Genomic DNA, 25,536 nt, shown 5'->3' on the forward strand with positions numbered 1-25,536 from the left:
CGGAGCAATGGGTACGTTTCCCTCAAAGGAACATCAGCCATTTAATCACCTTAGCGCTCACAGTTTCCCGTGCATTAACAAAGCCACAATTTGGTATGATTCACTGTAAAGCACAGTTCCTCTTTATAAATGGCTCTATTTGTGTTGAAATGACCTGTTAAGGAGGTATCAATGCCAAAAAACTTTTTTTAGTGTCCGCTTGCGTTTGCATTGCGTAAATTATGGGTCACCAGCGTCACCTTGACTTGAAATCTGCAGCCTGCACTTCAAAGGTGTTTTGGTGGCATGGGTTAGTCACTGGTGGTTTTTTTGTCAAGGTCTTTAACCACAAATATTAATAAGCAACGGTTTCACATGTTCTGGAGCATTAGCTAACGTGTCAATCTTCAGGAAATATTATTTCTCCATTTCCTCATGTGTCACAAATAGGTTGCTTCAAAGCAGTAAGAACTCATACTATAATAGAAAGGTTTTGTATGAATTTAGCTTGATTCAAGTTTAACCGGACGTGCAGGAGAACTAAAAAGTGAATTTTCACCTCGCTCGCTGTCTCTGAGTCTTCTAGCCTCAGTCTTGTTTGGTGGAGCGGGTAAACGTGGATTTTCCAATGCTGTGCTCCAGGTTCTCCTTCATTAAAATGATTGGCTGGTTGAAACAGGAGAAACCAGAGCAATTTGGCCTCAGAATAAATTTTTCAAAAGTAGTCTTAATGTCAATTAGTATTCTATTGCGGTGTTTAACCTATTGCTCCTGCCTTTTCCAGCAGTCTTTGCCAGCTTTGGACTCTTTCTGGAAATCATTGCCTTATCAAGTTTACAAGCAAAATAAAATAAAAAAAAAAGTTGATTTTGTTTGCTGATTTCAGCATACTGGTTGCGTTAACTCTAAAATGTCTAATAAAATACTTTGCTGCGATCATCATTTTTAAAAATATAATAAAAATTTAAAACACCAAAAATGTCTCCAATTTAGAAAGACTTTATGAGCTAGCATCTTATGTTTATGTCACTTTCATATAAATAATTACACCTTGATCCCTGAAAGAGACATTGGATCACGTGTACTTTTTAAATGGGGACAGTGAGGAAAAATAATTCTACCTTAAGTGCAGAAGCATTTACAATCCCCGACATGGTGCCTATTTGCACAGTTAAACCAAACCACTTAGTAATAGCTGGTAATTTCCTTATGTTAAGCCATGGATGATAATTTCACAAGAATTTTCATGGATGCCTTCCCAAACCCGAGTGCCAGCTATAGGCTTGATGAGCCAAATTGTTGAAACAGGGAAAATAAATTTTCTCATTGAAAAATTTGAAACAAATAAGTAAAATAAGAGCATTAAATAAATGAGATCCTTGCTTTTCTTTTGGGAAAAGAAAATCCAAAGTTGTCACAGCACATATGTGTGCATGCAAGATGGATGTTGAATTCTTTAGACAAAAGGAGTTTCTCGTGAACTCTGGGAATGTATGGTGGGTGTGACTGCAAAAACTACTCAATACCAAAAACAATAAAAAATAAATAAATAATCAGATGATTAGTTTGCAGAGAAAACTATGTGCACACATAAAGACTGTAAGAATTGGCTCCTAGCTAAAGCAAGTGTGACATGTTTCAAAGGGAGACATTAGAAACCATTTAAACCTTTTAACCTCAAAACCAACACAATGCCATGTCACAGAAAGCAATTCAAAATCGGTGAAGAAGTTTTAAACGTTTAACTATAAAGTTCTCAAACATCTATAGGCTTGAACAAAGATGTCTTTAACTATACTTCTGTTATTTTCCTTCCAGACTCTAAGTACGCCTGGGGTGAACAGTTAAACAGAGTTGGCCAAAGTGACAGCTTTACATTTGTGACTCATTCCACAGTCAGGAGAAACGAAAGGTTCTATGTTACAAGAGGGGAATTGTTTTGGGATCCAGGACAGTGTCGTGTGGTTGTCAAGTAAACATGGTGCTGGTGGAACCTATTATAGATGGACCATTTAGGAGCTGATATTGGCTCTTCTTTGCAGTGTATGGCCAACACATGGGCATCTTTATGAGACAGCTGTTGAAGTGAGGAGTAAAACCCGCTGGAAGCTCTTCTGCTCCTGTCTTCAATTTTTCAGCTGAGGTAGTCCCATATTGCATGATTATTTTGACAGTAATGTCACTGAGTGACTTTTTCCCTGTTGGACCTGTCTCTTGTTTTGATCTTGGAGTGAAGGTAGCTCTGTGTTCCAGAGAGAGGTCACTTTCCCCGGGCCCGCTGAACTCTCGCTGATACTTGTCTGCTGGAGGAATTTCAGTGGGTTCTGAAAGAGGCCCATTATTTCAGCAGGATTTTCAAAATTCAGCAAGTTTATTTGGCAAAGCATGACCTCTTTATAAATAAAATGTTTTATTGTATCAATTCTGCTGTCAGATTATAGAGTCTTGAAAGGTTTATAAGCATAGCTCCTATTTAACTTTACAAATAAATATTAGAGTATTGCACACTTAGGAGAGACTAAGTTCTATTCTATTCTGTTCTATTCTATTCTATTCTATTCTATTCTATACATAGAATACAGTTTAGTGAAATTCCTATTTTATCATTTGTGTACAAGAATTAAACTTTTAATATTTTTAATGCATTCATGTTCAAATATACTAGTGCAGAGTAGTCAAGTAAATGTTTTAAATATATTTTATTCTTTGCATTTTGCTCTGTTCTATTTTACAATAGAATAATTATATTCAAATGTGTTCAACTTTATATTTATTAGTCTGATTTATCTTTATTCTTATATGTGCAGATTGTGTACATTATGTAAATATTGTATTCTGTTTTAAAAGTTAAAAAAATAAACTTTATTTGTTATCTTTATTATATTCTAGAGGCAGAAAATTAATTAGTGAAATCAATTTTATTAATAAAATTATATTTTATTCTTTACATTTATTCTGTTCTTTTCTATTCTGCTCTTTTTTTAAATTGGGTATTTATTACACCTAATTCTTTTCAAATTCTATTTTATTGTGTTTTATTTATCTCTATGCTATTCTATTAACACGGAGTAATAATAAATTAATGAAGTAAATTTAATCATTCCATTCAATTCTGTTTTATTACATTCTATTTTAAAATTATTGCAGTTATAAGTTATCTTTAGTTATCTATCATAATCTATTAGCAAATAGTCAGGTTTTACAAATAAAATTGAATTCTATTTAAATTTATTCTGTTCTGTTTTTCAATAGAGTATGTTTTGAGTATGTGTTGAGCACAGTTGAGTAAATGTTATTTTATGTTACCATAGTAATGTTAAACTATGGTATTCTGTTTTGCTTACTTTATTCTGTTACATTCGGTTACATTCTATTATCTCACTTTCACGTGCACCTGCAGATGCAGCCCATGGCGAGTTGGACTGTGTGAACGTTCTATATTAAATAAAGTTTTTCCGGTTTTGAAGCGCGTCCTCTTCCGTTGTCAACATGGCGGAATACGATCTGACTACCAAAATCGCCCAGTTTTTGGACAGGCATCTCGTTTTCCCACTGCTGGAATTCCTCTCAGTAAAAGAGGTATAAGTGTATCTTACATTGGTATTTGAAAGCGTGCTATAACAATGATTGAATCTAGAAGGCGGCAATGCTACTACCACGTGCGCCGCGTTACTGTAATGTTAGCCACAATAGTGTTTCCGGTAGTGTGTAAAATCAAATAACTCAAGATTTCAGTCTGTAATAAAATAATTACAGAGCCAATGAACTTTTAGCATGAATAATATACAGTTTGTTCATAGTATAAATAACCTTTATATTAGTTATTTGCTAGACATATGCTTTCTCAAAACCCGGTAAGCTGCCTAGCTAGACAGCATTAAAACTAAGTTAGCTAACGTTAGAGACAACTGGTCGATCTTTCACTTTGTTTGGCTTATTATTGTGTCGTTTATATTTATCTCATACCATTCATATCGTTTTTAATGGATGTAGAGCGGTTGGCTTTGTGGTGTTGTCTTCATTGTTTTAGGTTTCAGAAAGCTATATAACGTTAATGGATTATTTCTGGCAAAGACAGAGGAGGTTTTGTTGAAGCCTATAAATAACTTGGGACAGTCTTAAAAGAACCAATAATAATTGATTAAAAAAAAAACAATATTTGTTACATGAGTGTGTATTTTTCAGCAAAAGCGTGTTCATGAATTTACATTGAAGTTACAGTATAGCAGTTACAGTTTGTTGCAACAAAGAACTGCATGTACTGATGATGTTTCCATCACTGTTTTCTAGATCTACAATGAGCACGAGCTCCTCCATGGAAAGCTGGATCTCCTCAGTGACACCAACATGGTGGACTTTGCCATGGATGTGTACAGGAATTTATTTCCTGACAAAGAAGTACCCAGCTGTGAGTGCATTAACTTCTAATGCTCTTCTGCAATTAAAGATGCCTAATGAGATGCATGGAGTTTGGATTTCATGAGATTTATACCAATTTAAATCTTTTGCAGCTCTCAGAGGAAAGAGGACTGAAGTTGTGGCTCAGCTGAAACAACTGCAATCTGAGACTGAGCCCATTGTGAAAGTGTTTGAGGACCCAGAGACCACGAGGCAGATGCAGTCAACAAGGTAAATAGTTCTGATAAACAATTTATTAAATTTTTGGTAAAATGTTACTGTGCTAATAAAACAAAATGTAATTAATAAACCCTTTTTACAAGCAATGCAATTGAGTTAAACAATGCTCTTTTGTGGCTCATTTCTGTATCCAGACGTGTTTGACCAAACCAATAAAAGGTATTTAGTACACACTTTAGGGTGTATCGTAGTTGTCTTGAAATTAAGATCGACCTTTCTGTACTTTATAGTAGATTTTGTAGACCTTTACTTGTCTGCGGTTTTTACTGGAAGGCTGTGGAGAATCTTTTAAATGTTATGAAAGTAGTTTAGTCATTTTCTATTCCAAGCAACAGCTAAGATGGTACTTGTTTTCTTTTTCATCTAATGTAAATTGAACAGTGTTCAATTGCACAGTTTAGACAAGACAGTCCTCAGGGATGTGGGATGGAGCTCTGCTCGATGCTAGACGATACTCCAAACAGAACATTTGTGGCTCTTTTTCTGGAAGGTCGGGCTTAAGTGCCATTTAATTAAGTGGATGGCAGAACATCAGCGGGCATTTGTAATCACAATCGGTTTGTATTTGATTGAAATTGCCATGTGGATGAGTATATGGTTTCATTCTGCAAATTTCAGAAGAGCAAAATGCAAGAGCATCCTGCGGTGAGTTTCATGGAGGCTACTTTTAGTTTTTTTTTTTTTTTCTGATGCTGACTTTGCAGTGATTCAAATATTTTGGTTAAACTCAGTCTTCATCCAGTGCTTGCTTTTCTTTGATGGATGTTCCTCATTTCTAGCCCCCGGCCAATCTAGATGTTTTAGGTTTTAATATCTGGTGTATTAGGGATTAGAGATGTTTTTATTTAATTAAAAGAATGTTGTTACACTGATCACTGTAGGCAGTAGAGATATTCTCAAATAGTCGTCTCCATTAGCAGTTGGAGGGATTTGCTGGATTAGTAACAGTGGATTCTTGTTGATTATGTTGGATTGAAAAGACATTGTTCTGCTCTCAATCAGTCGCCATCAAACCTAGACAGAAGAGACAGCATAGCATTGACTTAGTGGCCGGTTTATCCTCCGTATTTGATGTGATTTAGGCTTGATCTTGAGACTGCTATAGACTTAATGTCAAAGAGTTCAAATATTTGAAACTCTGCCGATGTTCTATGCCAGGGATTTCCAAGCTTTTTTTTGTTAGCTGAACTTCTTTGGCCTAAAATATCTACTTTAAGTACCGCTGATATTTAAGTTAATATTTCAATAATTTAACGAGTCATATTAAATTATTTATATAGATTTTACATTTGCTTTATTTTACCATTTGTTACTCTAAAGATTAGTGTTGTTAATTTGGGTAATTTTTATACCAGTGCCTTTGACATAGTGCTCATTTTTAGTGTGGCTATTAAATTTAGTGTTGCAGATTTGGTGTAGAAACTAGATTTTTGTAAGCTAGATTTTTTTTACATATCCTAAAGAAAATAAGTGGTATTTCCTTCTGCAAAATACACTGATATGATGCCTAAGTGTTGTATTGCAGTTGTTAGCGTGTTCTTTGTTGTTCTTACTGCTATTCTATACTCAAAATCTTAAGTAATTGTTTATATCTCTCCTCAAAAAGCAAATTGAGGCATCATTCATATCCTTGGCACAAACCATATACAATGTATACTCAAGGGCTGCACGATATTGGGAAAAAATGACATTGCGATATTTTCTTTTTCTGCGATATATATTGCGATATTTTTTCTTACAAACAAAAATGGGGTGAGCACACTTACATTCTCATTTTAAATGATTTAAACATCGACACCATCGTGTCAATTGATTAATATGCCAATGTCAATGATAAACTTTCACTCTATGATGGTTAAGCTGTGCAATTAATCCGCGAATCACATTCGTCAAGGGCCGGGGAGCAGCTGGCCCGTACAGTTAATGAATAATGGATCAACTATGACAGCCTACATCGCACATCCTGCGATGTGACTATCGTGGATTCGTACATCGCGATATCAATGCTTTAACGACACATCGTGCAGCCCTAGTATACTCGGAAGTTTAATACTTGAGGTTGGGTGTTTGTTGAAATTCGTTTAAAATTTGTTTGCCGGACCAATAAGTGGTCGACCGTTTTTTTTTTTTTTTTTTTTGACAGCCGATGCCGATATCTTGAAAAGCAGGGGGCCAATAGCTGATATATATATATAAAAAAAAAAATTTAAGAAATTGTAAATAATTTGATAATGGATTCAAAAATAAATATGTAAAATAAGCCCTATTCGGACGGGACTAGTTTTACAGGGGGTCGTTAGAGAAATCTGCATTTCACAGACGTTCTTGGTGATTTTAATCCCGTCTGAATCTGCCACGTCTGTGTTTTTCTCACACAACCTCTGTGATAATTCCAGAGCAAATTACCTACCGTTTTTCAGCAAACTCAGTGATCCTCTGAGAAAACTAATCCCGTCCGAATGCGAATGTCTGTGATTGCCGGTGATATTTTATTTCACAACGCGTTTCCTTGTGTGTTTTGGCCAATGTGAATTACCGTAGTTGCTCTTACCGCGCGGATGTTTGATATATTTGCTTAGCGGTAAAAAATAATACAAATAATAAAATCAAGAGCAAGATCGCGTAAACGGTTAATACCGGCTATTGTAATATCAGCATCAGGTAATATTACTCACGTTCATTTATGTACTCGGTTACATAATGTTTTAATTACGTTTAATAAAAAAAAAAAAAAAAAAAGGAAAACAAGTTAAACTAAAGAAACCATACATTAACATGGTTTTGCTATACTAGCCATTTAGTATTTATTGTGTAATAATACTAAGGCAATCATTCTGAACGAATGCAATGCACGCATACAGAGCGCGTGATCTCTGTGACGCCCGGATGCACAAATCAGACCCTCCCACCTCTGTAATAAACACGGAGATACTAGTCCCGTCCGAATTGGTACATGAAAATCACAGACGTCAGGTGGTAAGAATCGAAATTTAGAAAACTAGTCCCGTCCGAATAGTGCTATAGACATACTTTAGATGGCAGTATTTTTCACAAATAAAATAAATATTTTATAAAAATGTAATTTAAAAGGAAGGAAACACTATGAAAATAACTAATAGGGCACTCAATATTCTGGGAAGATTGTGTGCATTGGGAATCATATTTTTCAAATATATCCAGGGTAACATTAATTTTACATACAGCACACAAAGAAAATGGCATGAATATGACAGTGGGCAAATGCATAAAGCAAAGCATAATTTGAAATCACAAGTTCAAAGTTTTCAAATAAAAATCCCATCTCAAACAAATTGGTCAAGCAGATAAGCTTATCTGCCAATGCCGATATTTGAAAAATGCCAGATATCAGCCTTGGCGATATATCGGTCGACCACTAGTACCAGTTGTCGCTTATTACTTGTAGCTGTTTTGTATCTCTGTTTTGTGTCTGTTCAGTGTGTGAAGATCTGTACTTAGTTATTGTTTAATTGCTGCTTTAAGTAGCGCTAATACTAGCACCGAGTTTCTATGTGTTTTATCAGGCTACCGCTGTGTGTTTGTGGTGTCTCTACAGTGAGAAATCTCAGTAGGTGGTATTGCCTTCCCTAGACATTTTTAAAGACCAGTTTGCATTTCGTTTCTCCAAAACATGCTTTTATCACAGTTCAGGATTAAGTTTGTGGCGTTAGATCCAGGCACAGTCTTAATTAACACACTCAAATGGATGTCTGCTCTTCATTAACGAGCGACTTTGAAGTTTACTTGTTCGATCTGAATATTTCGGGTTTCGGTGGGCATTTTTCGGTGTCTGGAGTTTCACAGGCCGAGACGACCACGAGGAAGTGCAGATCAGGACTAGTCTTTATTTGTTCTTTTATTTGTTAATAGCTGCTCGTGTGTGACTTGTTTCTTTTTTTTTAAACCTCGTCGTCGGATGTTTACTGGATCAGCTCTCTGACAATGTCGCTCACGGAGCGGATGCTATAAGCAGGTGATCTCATGTTTGGAAATCTGTCAGGACCATTGTCCAGGAGTGTTAGGACATATGGAGTGGCGATGGATATTTTTATTTTTTTTTTCCTCTAACAGACTGAGTGTGAAGGATGGATGAGCTGCGCTGAATGGCTGAGGGCCGAGTTATCTCGCAGTTCCCTCAGCACCAATACATTGACTTCCATAGGAAAACCTGTCCAGTCTGTTCCTCATTTCAACCCAGACAGGAGGTGGTGAGAGCTGACAGAGTAAAGGTGTAATGTCCTCTTCAGCAGACAGATAAACATGGATTGACTATTAGTTTTTGGAGATACTAGGTAAGGGCTGAGGATGTTGGTTGAATGCAGAAATTCTCTGTAAGGACAGTATACAGGGTCCAAATCAGGTTTGATGCAACAGTTTTTAATGACAAGACAAGCGATTTAAAACAATCAGTGTTCTAATCAATAGGGCTGGTCCGAATGCCATTTTTTGAACTTCGAATCTTTGGTAGTTATCCAGACCGAGTATTCGAAGCTTAGTAGGGAGGGGGATGAACATATTCTTCTCTCTAACACCAGCATGCCGCTGTAGAAATATAAGTCAGACAATTGCAGAAATGTATTGCTGCTGCTTGTGGCTAGTTAGGTCAGTAAAATCGGATTTACATGGAGAAGATAGATTGTTGTATTGCTTATCGCTGTTAGGACACTGTTTAAGGAGGTGGCTTGACTCCACCCAGAGTCCCAGCATCTGTCAGATGATAGTATAATGGAACAGAAGCAGTTCTGCAAGAGAACGCCTTTATAAACAGCCTTTGAACCTCCCCACAAATAAAATAAACGTGCAACCTCCTCTTTCTGTCTGGAGCACACAGTGACGCATGGCTTCGTTTGCCGAATTCTTCAGAGGCCGGCCACATTTGGCGGAGGTGGTCATGTGGTGAGCGTGCTTACCAGCCCCCCATGCCGAGCATTTTACCAAAACTCAGTGATACTGACAAGTAGAAGTAGATTCTCCATCTCACCTGGTGAAGGAGACAGAATGTTTGTTTCGTTTCTTCATTACCTTTCTCTCTTTTTTTAATTAGTGGTGATTCCTAATGAATACTTACTAAGGCTCATATTTAGGCTTATTGGTTTTTCTAAAGCCCAGTATTAAATGTTGGTGTATAACTTATCCCGCAAAGTTTGTGCTCCAGATATGAATGATACCTTGAATCACGAAGCTGGTTGAAAATTGTGTGCTATTACAAGTAATCCGAACAAAATAACAAAAAAAAAACTCATAGTTTTATTGAAGAAGACCATTAGGCATATCCATTTTCTTTGATTTCTGGCATAAATAGAGGTGAGTTGAGATGTGTCTCAGGGAGTAATTGGAAGAGAGAGGGACAGTGGGATAAAGAAATGTTTTGTGGCAGTTTTTAACTTGTCAACCATGTGAGCACCATAGCTCAATGTGTTAGAGTAGTGAACATTATCACTAAGCCACAGCTTCAGTCTTTCTTTATATGCAGGTGCTGATCATATAATTAGAATATCATCAAAAAGTTGATTTCACTAATTCCATTCAAAATTGAAACTTGTATATTATATTCATTCATTACACACAAACTGATATATTTCTAATGTTTATTCCTTTTAATTTTGATGATTATAACTGACAACTAAGGAAAATCCCAAATTCAGTATCTCAAAAAATGTAAATATATCTTAAGTCCAATATAAAAGGATTTTTAGAAATCTTGACCGACTAAAAAGTATGAAAAGGAATCGTATTAGCATGTACAGCACTCAATACTTAGTTGAGGCTCCTTTTGCCTGAATTACTGCAGCAATGTGGCATGGCATGGAGTTGATCAGTCTGTGGCACTTCTCAGGTGTTATGAAAGCCCAGGTTGCTCTGATAGTGGCCTTAAGCTCTTCTTCATCCTTGGGTCTGGAATATCGCATCTTCCTCTTCCCCATAGATTTTCTATGGGTTTAAGGTCAGGCGAGATTGCTGGCCGATTAAGAACAGGGATACCATGGTCCTTAAACCAGGTACTGGAAGCTTTGGCACTGTGTGCAGGTGTTAAGTCCTTTTGGAAAATGAAATCTGCATCTCCATAAAGTTGGTCAACAGCAGGAAACATGAAGTGCTCTAAAACTTCCTGGTATACGGCTGTGTTGACCTTGGACCTCAGAAAACACAGTGGACCAACACCAGCAGATGACATGGCACCCCGAACCATCACTGACTTTGACTTTACACTGGACCTCATGCTACGTGTATTGTGTGCATTTCCTCTCTTCCTCCAGACTCTGGGACCTAGATTTCCAAAGGAAATGCAAAATTTACTTTCATCAGAGAACATAACTTTGGACCACTCAGCAGCAGTCCAGTCCTTTTTGAAGTGAGACGCTTCTGATGCTGTCTGTTGTTCAAGAGTGGCTTGACACAACTTGAAATGCAACAGCTGAAACCCATGTCTTGCATACGTCTATGCATAGTGGTTCTTGAAGCACTGACTCCAGCTGCAGTCCACTCTTTGTGAATCTCCCCCACATTTTTTAATTGGTTTTTGTTTCACAATCCTGTCCAGGGTGCGGTTATCCATATTGCTTGTACGCTTTTTTTTTTCTACCACATCTTTTCCTTTCCTTTGCCTCTCTATTAATGTACTTGGACACAGAGCCCTGTGAACAGCTAGCCTCTTTTTCAATGACCTTTTGTGTCTGATTGTGTAGCCTACATAACTAGACTGAGAGACCATTTAAAGGTCTTTGCAGGTGTTTTGAGTTAATTAGCTGATTAGTATGGCACCAGGTGTCTTCAATATTGAACCTTTTCACAATATTCTAATTCCTGAAATACTGGTATTTGGGTTTTGGGATTTTCCTTAGTTGTCAGTTATAAACGTCAAAATTAAAAGAAATAAACATTTCAAATGTATCAGTCTGTTTCTAATGAGTGAATATAATATACAAGTTTCACTTTTTGAATGAAATTGGTGAAATCAACTTTTTGATGATATTCTAATTGTATGACCAGCACATGTACACACACACACACACACACACACACACACACACACACACACACACACACAGAATATTTTACTGTCTGCATCAAGTTACACATCACATCAATGCACATAGAAAGCATAATATATGTAAGTGTCTACTTTAATGTTTCAAATAACGCTTGTATAAAAAAAAAAAATGTAAAATGTTCTTTTATCATTCAATAACAGATGTGTATATATGTAAAAAAAAAAAAAAAGATTCCTGTGCTTATTTAAAAAATATAAAAGATTAGGAATAAGTGATCATACTATACTTTATTATATTTTAAATGATTAATAACTTCTTGCTGATAAATGGGTAAAACCTAGTTGTTAAAACTATAGTGGAAAAGATGGTTTAAATTTAAAATGTGAAATTAATTTGTTTTTGTTTTTTTGTCATCCTTTTAAAATTTCAATATCATGTAGTGATTCTTGTTTTAATTCTGCACAAATCCAAAAATATAATTAAAACCGTACACATTAAAATGTATGGAGAAAACAAAAAGAAAGCTGTTTAACATATTTCAATTATTTTTGAAACCCACTTTTTGTCTTTGACTCAAATGTGTGTATATTTTTAATAAAAAAGGTGTTATTGAATATGATTTCAATTTAAATAAGTTGTTCCGAAATTTATTATTATTATTTTTTTTTAAATAAGTGTTTTTCTTTCACTATTGCAACCTTAAGAAACCCTTGCTAACCCCAAAATGTTTGTCTTCCAGGGACGGGCGTATGCTGTTCGACTATCTGGCTGACAAGCATGGAGTAAGTACTTCTGCTGACTCTTCCACCCCTCTGAGGAGTTCTCATGACTCTTCTATGAACCCAGTGTTGTTTTGGGGGGCCAACAGGAGGGGCGGCCCTGAGCAGCAACACATTAAATGACTTCCCAAAACCTTAAGTCATTTTTGGGGATTTTATGGCTTGCAGAAATTTCTGCGGACATTTACATTCTGTGGCGAATTGTTCATAATAAACGGAACATCTCGGGACCCGTGGGTATGGCCTCAAGAATGCTGGGGATTCTATATTTGATTTCACGACACTCCCACCCCAGCATTCTGAAAGTGACCTGAGGCCTGTCCTCAGTGCACCTTCACTGCATGGGTTGAGCCGTCTTTACGACACGATCCTCGCCTTAACAGCCCTCTTGTCGCCCGCCCCCAGGAAGGCCCCTGTAGCCTTAATGACATCCGCACCACCACAGTTTACTGTGACCACACAAACACAGACATTTACTACACACACATACACACACAATGAGCTCTCTGTTCTGAGAAACTCTGCCAGCAAGTTTCCCAAGCGTGATCTACTGAACTGTCCGTCAAACTGCTGGTACTCTCTGGTCAGTGCTGTTAGCTGAACTTGGGGATTGCAGTTTATTTAAAATGGTGAGGCCATAATCTTGAGGTCACATGAGGTCATGTGTGGTCACAGTTTTCCTGACAATGTTCAGTGATAGTATACTGATCACTTTTAGGTAAAATAATACACCAAGCACCAAAATCACAGTCAATCAAAACATTTTTAATGTTTAAAATAATAGCTTTATTTGATTTTTAAAGGAATAGACATGTTGTGCACAACAAGATGCACTTTGACATACTGGATTTGAGAGCTATATTTGAGGGGAAGATTTTCAGCGAATAATAATTTAAAGATTTATTCAAAGGGACGAATTCACTATGAATGAATTGAAGCCAGCGACAATTATATTAGTTGTGAAAAAATACCATTGAAATATTTTAACTGGCCCCGCACCCAGATGTCATCTTGCAATTTATACGGTTGACTGTTGACAAGTATGATGCAAAGCAACAATTCCATAAATGCAATTATGCCCTAAAATTCAAGATATTGGTGCAAAAAATGCCCCTTTATGTAATATTACACGAGCAGCGAGAGCAATATTAGATGAGCGCTGTTTGTTCGAATATATATATATTTTTTTTTTAACAGTTCAGTAAGTTGATATTGCGTTATATTTCTAAACATAGTATTGTGGTTTTTATGTGGTCAAAGTCATAGCAGAATTACCATGTTTCTGAGCAACACAGCAGTGTTTAGTTTCTGAATGAATCCACATTTTGAGCAAATCAAGTGAACCAATGATTCATAAAGAGTTGTTTACATCATTCCTGAATGAATCAGCCTTGGAAGAATGACGCCACCTGCTGATTTAGTTTCTTATTTAGAGAATCATTTCATTAACAATAAATAAATAGAAAACATTAAAGGGATAGTTCACCAAAAATTTTTTTAATTCTGGCATTTACTCACCCTTGTTTCGTTTTAAACCTTTATTTTGTGGAACATGAGGGTATTATAAAGACTGTTGGTGACAAAGCTGTTTTGGTTAATGACTTTAATTGTATGAACAAAAAAATATGGAGATGTTTCTCAAAGTATCTTTTGTGTTCCATAGTTTGTGTTAAATGTGTAATACATTTTATGTTGAATCAAATAATTTAAAACGTTTTTTCGAAAGCTACAATTTGTAACACAAATATATCTTAAATTTTTTGTGGGTACTTTCACAGTAACTTTTATTTTACGATTAATTAATCAAAACATCAGTTAAATAATTAGATTAAAAAATTAATAGACTGACAGGCCTAATTTCTATAAATTAATTAAGATTATATTTATAATACCTTTTCTAGGATTACTCCGATTAATATTTATTATTTTAAAAAAATGTAAATGATTTAACTAATTGCTAACTTGTGTAAGCAAGTATAATGCTTCATATAAGTTTTAGTTCATATATTAGAAATGTCCTTATTATGCTTCAATGGCACATAAATATGTGTTTTATTTATCACACGTAGTGTAAACTGTTAATGTTTGCATTTTAACTTCTGGCTTTCCTTGCAGTTCCGCCAGGAGTATTTGGACACCCTGTACCGATACGCCAAGTTCCAGTACGAGTGTGGGAACTACTCAGGTGCAGCGGAGTACCTCTATTTCTTTAGAGTCCTGGTATGTGTCTTACCACACCCCTGTTTTTAACAGATGACAGAGTTGTGTTTCCTAGCATTCTCCTCTGGGACGTTCCCAGCGGGGCAATTTTCAAGAGCTTCTTTTCATCATGACACCCTTTCATTTTCTCTTTCGTAAATTGATGCCATTAAAGGCATTCTTGGTTAATAAGTTCTTGTCTAATGGACAAACAGTTTTATTTTGATTGAGAGTTCCCCTGTGAGTGTTAATTAAGCCAAACGGTCGCCCTATTGAGAGTTTGAATTATTGTCTCTGCTTAATATGGTCCTGCAGCTTTTTTTAGTTTGAGACTCTGCCAAATCCCATGAGTTACGAGCATTACGTATGCACTTAACATTGTTTTTCAAAATGATGCAGATGAAAAGTGGACATGACTCGCTCAAAGGTAGATTTTCTCAAATTAAAATCCAAATCCTTTTATTATGAAATATTGTGTCATTTATCCATGTTATCCATCTGTTATGGCAAAACGGGCAGCTTTTTTTTTTTTGCACGAGGCAATCCGAAGAACTAAAAGCTCCTGATCTGTAATTACTTCTCAAAAGTGCCATCCCATGGCTTGTTAAATTCCTTGCAAGTTTTGAATGCTGAAAAGAACCTCTTCAAGGACTTGGTTAAGAGTTGTTTCAGGGCTGTGTTTAGTGGCGGCCTTCATAAGCTTATGGGTTTATGGGCAGTGCTGCTCCCCATGTATGATTGGTGGGCATTTTGTGGCCTAATCACTCTTGGTTTGACAGGATTCCCCAGTTTTTGCAAGGGTTAAAGGTTACACAGCTTGCTCTATATATCCTGTGCACCAAAAGCAGACTTTTCAACAAAAGATGACTAGAATTTGTGTTCTTCCAACAGTCAAACCATTCTGAGTATTTTATTGAGCCAAAATCTTATTGGATAACAGGATATTAAGGCCACATACACAATGCAGTTGAAAGCAGCCCAAAACAGTTATTTTTCTTCTTTCCATTTTCTAGTCTTTAAATTATAATTTGAAAATGTAAAATATTTAATAATTTAGTTCTTATCTGTGAATAAATCAGGCATGTATTTTTTTTTTCATTAATCTCACTTGACATTTGTTATAATTGTCTAAAAACGGCGCAGCCAGTGACGCAGAGGTTATTTTAAAATTATCAAATGACAAAAGTGTTTACTATTATTAAAACTATTATTATTATTAAAACAAATTAATTTGTATTTTGAATAATAAATGGATATAATATATCCATACATATCCATCTCATGTGTTTATTACATATTTCTGTTTGTAAATTGGAAAGATTTTTTGGGAAATATGCTTTTCAGATGAGCGCTTTAAATGTTAAAATTATATATTTTTCTTTTTAAATTTTTTATATTTTTCATTAATTGTTGACATTTAACATGGATGAAAATTTGAAATTTAGTTTCTTGAGAGAGAGAGAGAAAGAGAGAGAGGTATCAGGTATTGAGGTTTCTTTTTTATTTTATTATTAATTGCTCATGACATTTGTTATAAATGTACTTTAATGTACTAGCAAAAATTTGTTTAAATTTATGAGGTGTATGTTACAATTATTGGATGACAAAAGTTATATAGAAATATTTACAGTATATGCAAATATACCTACATGCATTTTTATATTACAGCTACAGCAAAAATAATTTATCATTTATTTATTTATATATATATATATATATATATATATATATATATATATATATATATATATATATATATATATATATATATATATATATATATGCCACTTAAAACACCTTTTCTTAGTTATTTGTTCCTAATTTTTGTTTATTTATTGTTCAAGACTTATGAATTGTTGACATTTAACATGGATGAGAAAAAGTAAATTAGAATTTTGGGTTTAATATTTTAGTGTTTAACATCCCAAGATAGGGTTTTCCACATGCTGGTTAGTTGTCGCCTGACGATCTCCTTGTTTGGACAACATTTAAAAGGCTAAGTGAACAACCTTACCAAAAACAAAAAAAAATCCAAAATTATCTGATTTGAGCGTACAAGAGTTGTTTGTTTTGTCTTGAGGTGTGAAACTAGCTAGCGCTCACAAACACCTTCATCTTCCTCTAAGTTCCCTGTATCAGGATGACGACCCCTTTACTTTTTTTTCAGTGTTGTTGTTTGGATCAAGATGCACAGAGGACTTGGATTAAATAATTTTCACCAGTGGAATACTTTTGGAATCAGATAATACCAAAGTAGGTTTGTGGGGGAAGATAATTGCAGTTCACTGAGAGTACTGGCAGTATCCATGTTACACGTGCGTACTTCTTATTTCCTCTATAAACAAAGGGCTCATTGCTGGGGCTCTGGTGTTTGTGGCTTCTCTCCCACTGCCTGTAGAAATGAGTGAAAGATGAACTTGTGGGGAAAAGCGGCCGGACGCTCAGGGCCCAGCGCAGTGCTGTCTAGCTAGTGGGGCGGGGGGCAAATGATGGCTGGGAATGAACAAATTGACCCGCTCCTTTCTCTCTGGCCGGAGTGTGTGGAGGTAGTCCAGTGTCTTAAAGAGAGGTGCCCATTGTCAAAGCTGCCCTGGGCCAAGAGTGTTGCTAGAGGCTCTATGCCTGGCGAAGTTATCAGACTCCCTTGACTGTTTCTCACGTAACCACATAGCCTGCCTTCTCACATGGAATGCACTCCCGTTTCTTCAGACCTGCTCTCACGTATGATTCACTCGGCCTACATTGTTGTTCAAAAAAAGGCTAAACATTTGCCAAGCGACAGTGAGGCGCTGTGGCGAAAAGTGACCGAAAAGAAACCCTTTATATAATTTGGAATAATCTTGGTTTTAGCATTTCAGAGGTGTGAGGAAGTCTGTGTTGTTTAGATTTGCAACATGTTTCCCATTTGCGAATGATTTGCAGCGTCAGTCACGCTGTTTGTTTGTTTGTGTCCCTGTGGTTTTCGTGGGAGCCGAGGGAAGGAACGGCCGACAAGCCTTGAATTACACCCTTCAGTTTTTGTCACACTTTTTTGCATATTCATTAGTATAGATGCTAAAAGGGATACTTGAGTATTCAGTCTTCATTTAGTCACCCTCATGTGGTTCCAAACCCGTATGACTTCCTTTTTTTCTGCAGAACGCAGACAATATTTTGAAGAGTGTCTGTACAATGGAAGTCAGTGGGGCTTAAAACAAGACTAGACCTCATTGACTTTCATTGTGTGGCACTTGACTTTCTCAACGACACTGTAGCAATTTTCACACTACAGTTCAAATATTTTGGATTGGAGAACATTTTCTTTTTGAAAGGAGTCTCTGCTTAACAAGGCTTCATTTATTTGATCAAAAATACAGCAAAAACCATAATATTGAGAAGTTATTACTATTTAAAATAGATTTTCTATTTGAATATGCACCTAATATTTTTCTTCAGTGTCACATGATCCTTCAGAAATCATTCTAATATGATGATTTGGTGTAAGAAACAGTGGAAGTGGTGATAATTTTTTCAGGATTACCTGATGAATAATAGAAAATGCTAAAGAACAGTAGTTTAAACAGAAAACTTTTGTAATATTATAAATGTCTTTACCGTCAGATTTGATCCATTTAATGCATCCTTGCTGATGGCTTCGTTTCAGGAAATGATAAAAAAAAAAACAATAGTCTACTCATCATAGAAAAACCACATCATTGTTGCAAACATTTTGAGTAGATTAGAGCGTTCACGGGAACCAACCTTGTTTACGCCGTCACTGCTTAATCTAAATAAACCAAAATAGCTTCCAGAAATTCTCTCTATGTTTTGATGCAAACCGTTATCTTCTCATTTAAATTTCCAGATATTGAAACTCAATACCTTAAATTTTCATCAACATTGGAAAGGAGTTTGGAATAGCCATTATGTTAAAGTGGATTTAGTTGAGTTTTCTCACCAAATACCTGCCCCATTCTTTTCTTTTTACTTTTTGTCCACCCCGCTCAAGCCGGACCTCCCATTTCCTAGCTCCTAGCATGGGAGATGTTAGGCTCTAGAACTCCTCTAGCGTGGGAAACACACAGCCATTTAACGAAGGAAGCCAGGCTTGCAAAATCCAGACTCGAGGTCCTGTTACAATGAGGGCCCGGTGCGAAAAGAGCAACTTATTCATATCATCTGTTAATGCAGGGATTGGATGTTGAGAATAAAGATTGAGTGTCCCGTCGGATCCCCAGCACAGTAAATTTATTGTTGCTGGTCAGTCAGTGAAAATGTGCCCATTTCGGGAGGCAGTGGAAACTCAAGGTAACTTGTGGAAAAACCCAGGTATTGAAACTATTCTTGCATGGCCACTGCTGAAAGCCAGTCAGTGTGCAGAAAGCTGCCATAATGACATGGAGCTTCGCCAAATGTAGGGACTTCCAGGAAAAAAAAAAAGGAAAAAAACAAACACTTTTAGAAATGAAACGTTGACCTTTATATTGGCAGAGAGGATGGCTTTTTCCCCGGTTGTCCCTCCGAGCTGATCTCTGAGAGATTTTGGGCTTTGACTGTTATTTAGACGCATCCAACTTGATCAAAGTGCTCCAGTGTTGCAAGTGGAGATGTGGTTCCATCTGTACTGTATGCATTATTTTTTAAGTACTCCATACTACTGTGTCACTATGCAAATATCACAAGGGTATTTTTAACCCTGCCATAAGTTTACTGAGCCATTTGCCATTTATTTATTTGTTGATATACCGATATATAATATATACAGGTGCTGGTCATTAGAATATAATCAAAATGTTTATTTCACTAATTCCATTCAAAAAGTGAAACTTGTATATTATATTCATTTATTACACACAGAATTATATATTTCAAATGCTTATTTCTTAAAATTTTGATGATTATAACTGACAACGAAGGAAAATCCCAAATTCAGTGTCTCATAAAATTAGAATATTACTTAAGACCAATACAAAGAAAGGATTTTTATAAATCCAAAACTGAACTGGCCAACTGAAAAGTACGAACATGAAAAGTATGAGCATGTACAGCACTCAATACTTAGTTGAGGCTCCTTTTGCCTGAATAACTGCAGCAGTGCGGTGTGGCATGGAGTCGATCAGTATGTGGCAGTTCTAAGGTGTTATGAGAGTTCAGGATGCTCTGATAGTGGCCTTCAGCTCTTCTTTGGACCACTCAGCAGCAGTCCAGTCCTTTATGTCTTTAGCCCAGGCGAGACGCTTCTGATGCTGTCTGTTGTTCAAGAGTGGCTTGACACAAGGAATGCGACAGCTGAAACCCATGTCTTGCATACGTCTATGCATAGTGGTTCTTGAAGCACTGACTCCAGCTGCAGTCCACTCTTTGTGAATCTCACCCACATTTTTGAATGGGTTTTGTTTCACAATCCTGTCCAGGGTGCGGTTATCCATATTGCTTGTACACTTTTTTTCTTTTCTTTTTTTTTTCTACCACATCTTTTCCTTCCCTTCACCTCTCTATTAATGTGCTTGAACACAGCTCAGTGAACAGCTAGCCTCTTTTGCAATGACCTTTTGTGTCTTGCCCTCCTTGTACAAGGTGTCAATGGTTGTCTTTTGGACAAATGTCAAGCCAGCAGTCTTCTCCATGACCATTTTCCCACTAGACTGAGAGACCATTTAAAGGCCTTTGCAGGTGTTTTGAGTTAATTAGCTGATTAGAGTGTGGCACCGGGTGTCTTCAATATTGAACCTTTTCACAATATTCTAATTTTCTGAGATACTGAATTTGGGATTTTCCTTAGTTGTCAGTTATAATCATCCAAATTAAAAGAAATAAACATTTGAAATATTTCAGTCTGTTTCTAATGAGTGAATATAATATACAAGTGTAACTGTTTGAATGGAATTAGTGAAAAAACCTTTTTATAAGGTGTGTGTGTATGTATGTATGTATATATTAGGGGTGTAACGGTTCACAAAATTCACGGTTCGGTTCGATACGATACACTGATGTCACGGTTCGGTTCGGTTCGGTTCGATACGTTTTAGATACAGCAAAATGTAAAAACATCTCAACTTTTCAGAATGCCGCAAGCGCACCGCGGGTCATGTGACAAGAACCAACCAATCAGCTTCATCCTTTCCCGTAACAACGTTGAGAGCTCAGCCAAGATGAAGGAACAGCTGATCATAGTTGTATATGGATTGCAATTTTGAAATAAATTCAGTAGCAGAGCTACTGCAAGCGATTTTTAGAGCTGCAAATCCATTTATCCTTCGCTGAAATTTCCGCGTCTCATGGAGAGAGCACGTCATTGTTGCTTAGCAAAGACAGACGCCTCATGAGCGCTTCTGCCCGAGCGCTTTGGAAAGGAGGAGAAAGACGCGCTTAGCGTTTTCCATGCGTTTTTAGGCACGATATGTGAACGGCCCCTAAGGCGCTCGCTCACTCAGCACGCGCTGAAGGCTCGTTGCAAAATGTCTAATGCATTTAACAGACCAGAAATATAAGATCCTAAAATAACCAACAGGTCTGGTGTTTGGGTTGGATTCCCTGTAAGCTATAGTGTCTAAATGCTGCAGGGATAGTTTGCTGCGTGCATGTTTCTCCTTTTTTTCGTCTTTTCCCAGATAGTACTGACGCGCATATCCCAGATATTCCCGCTGTTTTTTTTTTTTTTTTTTTTTTTGTATTCCCGCTGGTGTACCCTGTCATGTTGCAGATGCGACATACCGTTGTTTTTTTATCCACCACTCTCTTGCCATCACCATTATAGCTTAAAGGGAATCCAAAGTGCACCCAAACACCAGACCTGTTGGTTATTGGAGGATCTTCTCATTTCTAGTCTGTTAAACGCATTGGCTATTTTGCAACGAGCCTTCAGCCTGTACTGAGTGAGCGAGCGCCTGCTGAGTAGCCTAACATAAACATATAAGATGGTGTTTTTTTCTTCTTCGGGAGTGTCAGGGGCGTTGCCTGTTACGTTGTTTGGGTTATTGGGCTACCTTGTTGAACGCATATCATTATATTTCTTTCTCTCTCTTTTTTTTTTTTTTCCAAATATAATTAATTACTCCAACGAACCATTCGGTATACATAATGCGTACCGCGTACCGAACCGAAAGCGTCGTACCGAACGGTTCAATACGAATACGCGTATCGTTACACCCCTAGTATATATATATATATATATATATATATATATATATATACACACACACACATATATTTGTTATTATTTTTTATTGTATAACTACTGCTAATATTATATACTAATCTAAACGAACATATACTGCATTACAAATACTAATAGTATCGTATGTTTTTTTTTGATACTTTATTGAATAGCCTATTTTTAAGGTTTAGTCATTTATTTAATGATGACAATAGCATTCTATAACATAATGATGACAAATAGTGGTTAATAGTATAATTGTAATGTGATAGCTTTTTGCTGCACTGCAAATACAAAATATTGTTTTACATAAATTTAACTTTTTGTTGTATTCTCTTGTATTGTTCAGGTTTCCTTGATGCTTTGCAGATAGCATCTTATTTATGGTTTTCTTTGTGGAACTTGCGAGACTTGTCAAATATATACAATCTTTCTCCTCATCCATATTTAATGATTAATGTACACGATGAGTGCTAAGTTCGTTCACTCAGATTTTAGTGTATGCATGGCTGACTTCCTGGTTGTCTTTGTGCCGCTATGTCTGTCGTAGTTCATAATCACTCCACTTCCCATAAGCCTCTGGCTACAGCTCATCCCCCTTGTATTCATGAGCCCGCTTAGATACTTCAGTAGCTCTCTAATCTGCAACACATTATCTCCTCACTTTGTTTGTTTTTGTCTTTTTAGTCATAATTTAAAACAGCTTACATTTCTTTGAAGCTGATTGTCTCTGCAGAGATGAACCAAATCTTGTTCATATTTCCATACAAGAAGCTGAGCGAGTATCTTTCAAGGGGTTCATAACGCGATTCCACAGGATGTTTTTCTTTTGCGCTAAATGTTCAGCAGATTATCACAATTACTAGTTAATCAAGTTATCTAAACATTATTTTCAAGGGCCTGTTTCTGCTTAGCAAGACTTAAGTTATTGGCTTCTGCTGTCAAAGGGTTTTCGTCAAGGTAGAAGTGACATTGGACTGTAGAAACAGTGTAGTTTTGTGAAAAATTAAATGCATTTAATTATTTGTCCTTCTCAAATGTTCCTCATTTACTTCGTAAACATGGAACAATCCATCCTCACCCAGTTTTTGTGTTTAGTTTGTTCTTTGATTGGTTGAGTTTCTTTACCTAATGTCTGGACCTCATTCTCTCACTCCTCCACGAGCAGACATTTTGATTAGCGTCCCGCCACTCCGGTCCTGTCCACGTCTCGGGGCTGATCAAAGCTTGCAGACATGTGTTAGGGCCAGTAACAGAGGCAGCAGCGGTAGCAGCAGCACACATCATTAAAGACCCTCACCAAAGGCAATGCACTAAGGTCAACGCAAGTTCACGTTAACTTTGGAGAGCTTCTCTTCCTCATTTTTTCATGTTGAAGCTCCATTCCAGATATCCGAAAGACTGACTCCATATATATATATATATATATATATATATATATATATATATATATATATATATATATATATATATATATATATATATAAAAAACAAATTGTTAAACTTGAATTCATGTCTGCTTCTGTATTTCGAAAAGACATGTTCATGTTCCAGTAATTTGAAGCCTCTTGACGTGACCCTTCTTACCCTCGAGATAGCAATTAACCCCAGGCTAGTTAAACAGCACTTGTTTAACTTGCGTAATTATTTCCCAGCAATATCACAGACAAGTTGACCTTTAACCTCTAGCTCTTGTCTGAGGACCTCTTTGACCTAACAACCCTAAAAACATTTTTTATATATTTTTTTTATATATTGTGTTTGTGTATGTGTTATAAAACGTACAGACTAGAAATTTGACATGAATCATTCTGAATCATTAGTCAAATTTATGGTAGTTTTATGTAATTCTTGAAATTACAAAATAGAAAATGAATTGGATTAATTTATTTATTGAGGTGATTTAGATGTGCCTACTAAAGTGAAATGCAGAAAGACTACGATCTCAAAAATGAAGTTTCATTGAAAAGCTAAATACTCTAAGGTTCCGTTTCTCTTTCCCTCGCAAGACCAATTCCCAAAGATGACAAAATGTAATTTTGTTTATCCGCTGTAAATAAAAAATGCTACTCCAGCCAAGAAAAGCTTAACTTTTAGCTGTGGGAAATGGTAGATGTCATAAATACAGTATTCAGAAGGTAATCAGTGTATTATTGTTATAGTGTGCATGTTGATTCATAGTCTACCTTTTGTTTACAGTGTGTCGATGTGTTTTTCTCTGTTTGTCTGTGTTTGTGCAGGTCCCTGCCACGGACAGAAACGCGCTGAACTCTTTGTGGGGCAAGCTGGCCTCTGAGATCCTGATGCAGAACTGGGAAGCTGCCATGGAGGACCTCACCCGCCTGAGGGAGACTATCGATAACAATGTAATGCCCCGCCGCTCAGAATTCAATACCACACTCCGATTCCCTTACATAGGCCATAATATTGACCGCCTTGCGTTTCAGCACAGCTCCGCCGCTGTTGCTGTTCCTCCCCTCCTCTCCTCCATCTCCTCGATTCCTTCTCACCGCAACTCACAAGTCAAGCAAAACCTTAATTGCTGTGTTATGTCGGTGCAGCTTGATTTTTAATTGGAGGAACTGAGCTGGGAAAGAAGGGTTTGGCCTGGGGAGAAGTATAACATTAAAGTCTTTGGACATTGTAAATTTTTATTCTGAACTTTGATTTGTACAGAGTCTGGAAGGCAGCGGAAGCCAAGTGTTGGTTTTTTGGAGTCAGAAGTTCATCTTGTTATGATCAAGTCACGATCAAGAGAAGTCACGTTTTAAAGGGATAGTTCACACGAACATACAATATTTTATTAGTATTTACTTGTTATTATGATATTAATGAAATTAATACTTTTATTCCACAAGGTTACTATTAAAAGTTGCATTGCATAATGTTAGAAAAGATTTCTATTGCTGATAAATGCTGTTCCATTCATTAAAAAAGTAAAAAGTAAAGTAGGAAAAGTAAAATCACTGTTTACGCAAAATATAAAGCAGCACTACTGGATTAATGGCTGCTTTGCTATTAAAGGAATAAATTACATTTGACTATATTAAAATAGAAAACAAGTTATTTTAAATTACAACAATAGTTCACATTAATACTTTACTACATTTTTGATAAGATAAATGCAGTCTTGGTGAGCATAAGAGACTTTAATTGAATTGAATTTAAAAAATTTTGCCTACAGCTATCGTTCAAATTCAAAACAGCACATGAGTCATTTGGACTGTTTTATGGTATTTTAATGGTGCCTTTAGAAACTCGAAATCTCAATTCCCAATTATTTGCAATTTCGTTAAGCACATTCAGTTCAAAATCTCCTCGTTTTCCATAAAAAGTATCTCGTATAGGTTTGGAAAGACATGAGGCTTAATAAATGATGACAATCTTAATTTGGGGTTGAACTAGCCTTTTAATACTATGTTTAACACCACCATCTTTTTTTTCTCTGCAGACTGTAAGTTCTCCTCTCCAGTCTCTCCAGCAAAGGACTTGGCTGATCCACTGGTCTCTCTTCGTGTTCTTCAACCACCCTAAAGGGAGAGACAACATCATCGAGCTTTTCCTCTACCAGCCGCAGTAAGCACCTACTGCAGCTGCTCGTTTTCCATCTGGGATTTGGTTTTGCTTTGGTTTGACTCTAATAAAAACGGATGAGGTAGGAAGAGAGCATGGGTCCAGGTTGGAAAGCCCACCGCAGTCCGCAAACAAAATTGCTGATGCTGGGCTCACCAGCCAGCCGCTCACAGACCCACGACCCCAGCGGTCAGTGCGAAAACGAGCCTGGCAGCTCGGACGA

General features: G+C 36.5%; 1 protein-coding gene across 1 annotated transcript in view; it reads left to right on the forward strand.

The window, feature by feature from the left end:
- Positions 1-3,415: 3,415 nt before the first annotated feature.
- Positions 3,416-25,536, forward strand: part of LOC113115956 (eukaryotic translation initiation factor 3 subunit E-A-like) — a 42,661-nt gene continuing 20,540 nt past the window's right edge. The window contains exons 1-7 of the mRNA XM_026283706.1: positions 3,416-3,558; positions 4,270-4,387; positions 4,491-4,608; positions 12,367-12,409; positions 14,522-14,626; positions 23,981-24,106; positions 25,192-25,316. Of these exons, the coding sequence (XP_026139491.1) occupies positions 3,469-3,558; positions 4,270-4,387; positions 4,491-4,608; positions 12,367-12,409; positions 14,522-14,626; positions 23,981-24,106; positions 25,192-25,316 (725 nt within the window). The 5' untranslated portion in view covers positions 3,416-3,468. The remainder of the gene's footprint in view (positions 3,559-4,269; positions 4,388-4,490; positions 4,609-12,366; positions 12,410-14,521; positions 14,627-23,980; positions 24,107-25,191; positions 25,317-25,536) is intronic.

Source organism: Carassius auratus, chromosome 16 (assembly GCF_003368295.1).
Source record: "Carassius auratus strain Wakin chromosome 16, ASM336829v1, whole genome shotgun sequence".
Taxonomy (NCBI): Eukaryota; Metazoa; Chordata; class Actinopteri; order Cypriniformes; family Cyprinidae; genus Carassius; species Carassius auratus.